The 8,038-nt window shown below is 38.0% G+C and overlaps 1 protein-coding gene across 1 annotated transcript in view; it reads left to right on the top strand.

Annotated features, from left to right (window-relative positions):
• LOC106001518 (cytochrome P450 2C42-like) overlaps window positions 1-5,613 on the top strand; it is a gene marked incomplete at its 5' end in the record, with an annotated part of 9,283 nt that extends 3,670 nt beyond the window's left edge. The window contains 2 exons of the mRNA XM_013036615.1: window positions 1,781-1,922; window positions 5,363-5,613. Of these exons, the coding sequence (XP_012892069.1) occupies window positions 1,781-1,922; window positions 5,363-5,544 (324 nt within the window). The remainder of the gene's footprint in view (window positions 1-1,780; window positions 1,923-5,362) is intronic.
• Window positions 5,614-8,038: the final 2,425 nt, after the last annotated feature.

An 8,038-nucleotide genomic window follows, 5' to 3' on the forward strand; every position in this document is an offset into this window, starting at 1 on the left:
CTTGTTTGTGAACATTTAGGTAAATGCTCAAAAGTGGGATTGCTGGGTCATATGAGAGTTCTATGTGGAGTCTTTTGAGGAACCTCCATACTACTTTCCAAAGTGGTTGAACAAGTTTACACTCCCACCAACAGTGCAGTACGGTTCCCTTCTGTCCACTTCCCCTCCAGCATCTGTTGTTATTAGAGTTCATGGGTGAGCTGGTATCTCAATGTTGTTTGGATTTGCATTTATTTTATGGCTAGAGAGGTTGAGCATTTCTTCATGTGTCTATTGGTCATCCTTCTTTTCTCTTCACAGAAGTTTCCTTTAAGTCTTTAGCCCACTTATTTATTGGGTAGTTGTTTCTTGGAAAATTTGTTGCTGGGGGATTTAAGTTTTTGAGTTCCAGGTATATTTTACATATGAGACCCTTGTCCATTGTAAGGCTAATGAACATCTTCTCCCAATCCTGGGCTTTCTATTAATCTTGCTAGCTATATCCTTTGGTATACAGAAGCTCTGCAATTTCATGCAACCCTAGTTGTCCAACCTTTCTTTGATTTGTTGTGTTTCTGGGTCTCTATTAAGAAAATTTTGGCGTGTGCCAAGGAGTCCTAGGGTGTCTCCTATTCCATCCTGTAATGTTTTCAGGGTATCTGCTTTGACTCCGAGGTCTTTGATTTATTTGGAGTTGATTCTGCTGCAGGGTGATATATATGGATCTAGCTTTAGTTTTCTTCAAGTAGTTAACCAATTTTGCCAGCACCATTTACTGAAGAGGCTGTCTTTCTTCCATTCTATTTTTTGGTTCCCTTATCAAAGATTAGATGGCTCTAGGTCTGTAGGTTCATTTCTGGGTTTTCAATTCTATTTCATTGTTCCTGAGGTCTGTTCTTGTGCCAGTACCAAGCTGTTTTGATTACTATGGCTTTGTAGTAGAGTTTGAAATTTGGTATTGATATTCCTCCAGCACTGTTCTTTCTGTAGAGGATTGTTTTAGCTATCCAGGGTCTTTTACTGTTCCATATGAATTTTTGGATTGCCTCTTCTATTCCCTTGAAAAATGAGGATGGAATATTGACAGGTATCACATTGAATTTGTAGATAGCCTTGGGAAGTATTGCCATTTTCATGATGTTGATCTTTCCAATCCAGGAGCATAGGAGTTTTTCTCACTTGAAATAATTTTTCTTGAAATCATACATTTGAGTTCTTTGGGCTTTAATCTTCTTCAATATCCTTTATGTCTATTGCTATAGAATTGTTAAACTTTGGAGATACTTGCCTTTTTTCCATACATTCTATGTTGATACTTTTTGGTTCTGAAGCCAGTTCATTGGTTGGAAGTCTTCATTACCTATAGACCAGAAGATTGAACTAAGTGATTCTCATTGTATCTGTCACCGTTTTAGCTATTTGTGTTCTGTGTTTTTTGGTGAGGGTAATGGGGGGGGGGGTCATGCGGCTTGAACTCAGAGCCTGAGCACTGTTCCTGACCTTTTTTGTTCAAGTGGTTTACCACTCTGAGCCACATTGGCAAATTGGAGATAACAGCATCATGGGCTTTCCTGCTTGAACTGTCTTTGAACTGTAGTCCTCATATCTCAGCCTCCTGAGTATCTAGGATTATAGGTGTGAGCCTCTATTTACATATATGTGCATATATGTATAGTTTATATATATGCATAGGTTTATATAGATGTAGATATATATATATATGTATCAATCTATGTAGATCTATAGCTCCATCTATCTATCTATCTAATTAGCTTATGTTATCTGTGTGTATTGTTCCCAGGGCACAACCATATTGACATCACTGACATCTGTGCTGCATGACCCCAAGGAATTCCCCAATCCAGACAAGTTTGACCCTGGCCACTTTTTGGACGAAAGTGGTAACTTTAAGAAAAGTAACTACTTTATGCCTTTCTCAGCAGGTAATAAAATTTCATTTCCATACCTCAGGATAATTTTGGGGGGGATGTCAGTGGGAACTTACATGAAGCCTTCTTGGGGCTGGCGTATTTCCCATAAGCTCCTGATTAGGAGCAGCACTCTCAATGCCTTTGCACTTTCCTGTTCATGATGCATCTCCACTGTTTGATCAGATTAGCGAGGCCTCAGTTTCTCTGTGCATTTCTTCCAAGTTCAACAGGGTAAAGCAAGCAATTCTGGCATTCTCTCTTTACATATATCATAATGATGTCTTCCTAAACATTAAACTCATTTAGACTGCCCTCACTCACAATGAAAAAGATGATCTCATCAGAGGTCCCTCCCACATATTTTTGTGGCATTTGTCACCCCCCTGGGTGTCACCCCCTCTATGGAATGATTCTCTCCCAATAGACACAGAAGAACACCAAAGGGCAGTGAGGGAAGATCATCACAGATGACAAGACATGAGGATTTGTGGGTGGAGTATTAATCCATTTGTCACTTTCTTGAACTTGATTATTAAACAGAAAATGGCATAAGCAACATTTTAAGACACTTAAGCTACTTCAACAGGGACAGATATTAGATGGAAGACAGAGTAAAACATTTTTAAGAAAGTCATGAACCACAAGAACAGAACATTTACTCTTATCAGTGGCAGAAACTGTGAAATAATCCTATGGACATAGCAGCAATGTATGATAGATATGCCACAATGATCACAGAGCACTCTGCTCTTCTTTCAGTCTAAGACATGTGTCTGGATATTGTATCCCCACACCTGCAGTATGTGTGCTGTGTGTCTGTCCAGGGAGCAGCCTTCCTTTACTGACACTGTGACTTTTTGTCTTTTTTGTTTGTTTCTTTATTTGTCTGGTTTTGGGGTTGTTTTTATTGTCAGTTGTGGGGCTTGAAATCAGGGTTTGGGCCTTGTTCCTGACCTTTGTTGCTCAATGCTAGCATTCTCCCACTTTGAGCCACAGCAGTACTTCTGCTTTTTGGTGGATAATTGCATGTAAGAGTCTCAAGGACTTTCTTTCCCTAGGCTCACTTCTAATCATGATCCTCTGATCTCAGCTTTCCGAGTAGCTGTATTGTAGACATGAGCCACTGGCACCCAACTAATAACCTGACCTTTGATATCTGCTTTACATATGTCATATATATACTATGGGGAAAGGAAGTGATCTGTCGTCAAAAATTCACTTTTTTTTACACAAAGGGAAACATTTTAAATAATGAGAAAATTATGGTTTCAAATGATTTGAGAGTCAGTGAAAATCTGAATATGATATTTGGGAAGCTGAATGAGGGCAGGATTTTATGGCTTGAAGGGACACAAAGAGCACAAGAAAGGACATGAAATGTGGTCTGTGTCTTGATGTCTGTAGGGAAATGTATCATAGCCAAAAGTAATTTCATGATGTAGTACTTAAACTTTGTAATTTTATGTAGGTTGATAAAATGGACAGTTGGGCTGTCAATATTAAAATGCAAAAAGTGTTCATCATTTTTCTGGGGACAGTGCACATGAGCAATATGAATGGGTTTTCTTAGAAAAACATAGATGTCTCTAGAACATACAAAGTGTATTATTGAAAACTGAGACTCAAACTTTTTATAAATAAATAATGAAATTTTGATTAAAATTGTAATAAATCCTAATCTATTCTCATTTTAATTTTTCACCAACATTTCATGAAGGAATTATTAGCATCCCATTTAATATTAGGAGAAAATAAGGCTCAGATATTTTACTAACTTACCCCACATGGGTGGTTAATGACGGTGTCAAGATTTGACTTCTGAATTGACTTGGAAAGCAGTATTTCCTACCACTATTTTTACATGAGATGAATTCCACTTGGAGTCATGAGAAGGGTCTATGTCCTGCACTCCTACATATTTACTATTCTATAGGTACAAAGGTTTAGAGGAAATCCCAAAACACATGGTCACAGTCCTTTCTGATTAGTAGGGATAATACTAAAAGAGAAAAATGGGAGTAGGTCATAAGGTTTAGGACAGACTGTATTAAATCCTTATCTCAACCACAAGAAAAAAGTACAATTGGAAGCCAAAAGATCTTCCAGAATTATGATCCTTTCCTATAGCAGGGAACATATTAGAGCAATGATATAATAATTTGGCAACCCACAACCTGGCATAGAGAAAGAGAAAAGAGGGAAGAGAAGACAAAAGTGGTTATCAACTGGAGATTCTTCTGCATTTATCTCCTATGTTAGACTTACAAGTTTGTGTGTGCCTGTGCTACCATTCTCAGATTTAAAAAAACAAACAAATGTATTAGTGAAGATTACATATTCCCAGGTATCTATACAGCTTTCCTGCTCTCTGTGCATTCGATAATTCACTGAAGGCACACTGACACATTGTTTTTTTTTGCTGGTAGCTTTAGTATGGCCTTGTCAATTTTATTTTCCAAGAACAGTTTTTAGATTTACAGAGAAATCGAGAAGGAAGTCCCTAGAATTTTTACATGCTTACTCCTCTTTTCCCCTAACTGTGCTATACATTAGTATGGTACATTCACTATAATAAGGAAATCAATAATGGCACATTATTATTAATTAAAGTTCAAAGTTTCCCTTCCTTCCTCCCTTCCTTTCTTTATTCCTTTCCTTCTTTCCCTTCCTTCCTTCCTTCCTTTCTTCCTTTCCTTCTTTCCCTTCCTTTCTTCCTTCCTTTCTTCCTTTCCTTCTTTCCCTTCCTTCCTTCCCTTCTTTCTTTCTCTTTCTTTCTTTCTTTTGTTCTTTCTTTCATTCTTTCTTTCTCTTTCTTTCATTTGTCTTTCTTTCTTTTCTTTCTTTATCTCTTTCTTCTTTTCTTTCTTTCCTCTTTCTTTCTCTTTCCGTCTCTCACCCTCCCTCTCTCTCCTCCTTCCTTTCTTCCTTTCTTCCTTCCTTCCTTCCTTTCTTCCTTCCTTCCTTCCTTCCTTCCTTCCTTCCTTCCTTCCTTCCTTCCTTCCTTCCTTCCTTCCTTCCTTCCTTTCTTTCTAACTTTCTTGGTTGTCATGCTTGAATTCAGGGCCTGGGCACTGTGCTTGAGCCTCTTTGAATTCAAGGCCAGCACTCTACCACTTGAGTCACAGTACTCCTTCCAGTTTGGAGTGGGTAATTGGAGATAAGAGTCTCATGGGCGCTTTCCTGACTGAGCTAGCTTAGAACCACGATCCTCAGATCACAGTCTCCTGAGTGGCTAGGAATAAAGGCATGAGCGACTAGTGGTCAGTCAAATTTGCTTTTTTTAAAAAAAGATTTGCATTACTGGAGTTTGAACTCAAGGCTTTCAATACATTGACACATTCTTTCACCAGTTACAAATGCAATGTTTCACACTCTCACATTTATATGCATGCAGTCATTTCTTGCTTTGACTGGTTTTTTTGTTTTTTGTGTTTTTTTTACAAAAATTCCAGGGAAACGGATTTGTGTTGGAGAAGGCCTGGCCCGCATGGAGCTGTTTTTATTCCTAACCACCATTTTACAGAACTTCAACCTAAAACCTCTAGTGGATCCACAGGACCTCGATACCACTCCTGTTCTGAATGGGCTTGCCTCTTTGCCACCAGCATATAAGCTCTGCTTCATTCCAGTGTAAAGAAGAGCTCTGCTGTCTGGCTCCAGCTGTGCAGCAATCTGCAGTTCCCTCCTCTGAGCCATCACTCATCTCCTTCTCCTGCCACATCTCCAATCTCCCTACAGATCCAGGAAGATCCGTTCTCTATTTTGGAGGGATTGCTGTGTAATTGCACTATCACATCTAAAATCTCTTATGGTTTATAATAGTTTTATTCACCACGCCACATGCCAATACTTCTCTAATGCTGATTGACTAATATGCTAGTATGACAAAACCAAAAAATGATTACCGTGTGACAGGTCAGAATGCTTTCTGTGTATATCATCCATAATAAATATTATTTTTCATGCCTTTGGTCATTCTTGGACTGTCTTCCTTTGTTCAAAATTCAGCGAAGCAATGAAACAAACTAGAGTCCCATGTTGACCCCATTACGGCAAGCACTGGGAATGGGAAGGGGAGATGGTAGGAAAACTCCTTGGGTATGTCACTTGTCATATCTGGAGAAGTGGATTTAACGAACAAAACCAATGTGCAGAATATCTCCTCCTGGAGGAAAATATATGAGACAGACATGGACAGAATAAACATTAAGGTTAGTGTTCACATCTTTATTTTGGTGTTAGTATGAACTAAAAATAAAACCAAAGTATTCTTGTCAATTGATCTTTGCAACTGAAAGCCAGATATTGATAAACATTTTCTCTACTATTTTTATTTATACACATCAATTGTACATTTTAAGATGTTTCATAGCTGCATACAATTTAGTTTGAGCATACCAGTTTTTCCTTCACTTTTGGCAGTACTAAGTTTTAAATTCACGGCTTTGTTCTTCCTACACAAGAACTCTACTGATTGGACCATTTCCTGCATCTATTTTTTCTATTTTGGACACATTGTTTTACACTCAACATAAATGTGATGTCAATGATAATAAGGGCACTGAAATCACTCCTCCCATTTCATTCTTCAAACTTTCACAATTGTGCATTAACACACAATTTTCCCTTCCTTCTACTTTGCCATGTATCACATGAGAAGAACCGTCATTCATTATCTGTGATGGACTCTTACCTAAAAGGAAGCCCCTTGATCCAGGATTTTATTTTTAATTTTATTTAATTGTAAAGCTTTTTACAGAGAGGTTACTATTACATGAGAAAGGTAATGAGACAAGAGGAATGTTCTTGTCGAACATTGTTAACCCATTCCTTGATATTTTCCTACTATCCCTTCTCTCTCCCACCTCCCCCAATCCTCCCTTCCACAGAAGTTGTAAAGTTCATTTCCAACAGTGTCTTGTAAGTGTCATTGTTGCTGTGGGTTACCCTGTGTCCTCGTTTCAGCATTTTATCATTTCCCATACCCTCCCAAAATTATAAAAAAAGTATATACAAGATGCAGGGAACCAAAATCAAATACACTGACAACAGGGGATATATGATAGTGGGAAGAACATACCAAAGAAACAAAAAAATTACAGGTGGACCCATTGCAACAATGAGATGGACAAGTCATTATGTCGAAAAACGAACTTTACAACTTTGGTGGAGGGAGGAGGATCAGGTATTGGAAGGTGGGGGCAGTATGGGAAGGAAGGGGAAGGGGAAACAAAGAAGAGGCAACAATGCTTGAGAAGAAATGTACACCTTATCTTGTCCATGTAAATGTAACTCCTCTGTATGGTATTTTCACAATTAAAACATATATATAAATTTAAAAAACACAAAAAGGGAAATGTACTCATTACCTTGCTAATGTAAATGTAAAAACAAAAACAAAAAGACCATCAACAAAGAAAAACCTCTTTGCCCATATCTTGGGGTTCATTTTCATTTTGCTTAGCATCATCTTATATGGTCATATGTACATAGCAATGTTTAATCTCATATATTTGGGCCTAGATGCATACAGAATCTGGACATGTATCAGTGGATTGTTATGCCTGTTTATATATACAAGATGTATTTATACAGGACATAAGCATACATTATATATGGTTTTCCATAAAATTGGCTCACTATAAGAGTATATTGAACAGGCACTGGTAGTTCACGCCGGTAATCCTAGCTACTCCAGAGGCTGACATCAGAGGACTGGGGTTCCAAGCCAGCCCAGGCAGGAAAGTCCATGAGAATCTTACCTTCAATTCATCACGAAAATGCCAGAAGTGGTGTTGTGGCTCAACTGATAAAGCACTATCCATGACAAAAAGTTCAAGGACAGTGCCCAGGTCCCACATTGATCCCCAAGACCTGCTACTCAGCCCGTAAAAAAGCATTTTGTACAACTTGCTGTTTTCCTGTTGAAAAATATGCCAGTCAAACTTTCAAGATATGGAAAAATTGTATATAATTGTTCGATATTTGAAATAAATAGTACATAAAATATAAAAATTATGTTTATGGAACCCCATGTTTTTATTTTTGGTGGAGTTGGAGTTTGCACTCAGGATTCCATCCTTTGTTGGCATACTGTCTTTGGTGTTGTTCTACCACTTGAAACATCC

The sequence above is a fragment of the Dipodomys ordii genome, unplaced genomic scaffold (genome assembly GCF_000151885.1).
Source record: "Dipodomys ordii isolate 6190 unplaced genomic scaffold, Dord_2.0 Scaffold304, whole genome shotgun sequence".
NCBI classification, from domain to species: domain Eukaryota; kingdom Metazoa; phylum Chordata; class Mammalia; order Rodentia; family Heteromyidae; genus Dipodomys; species Dipodomys ordii.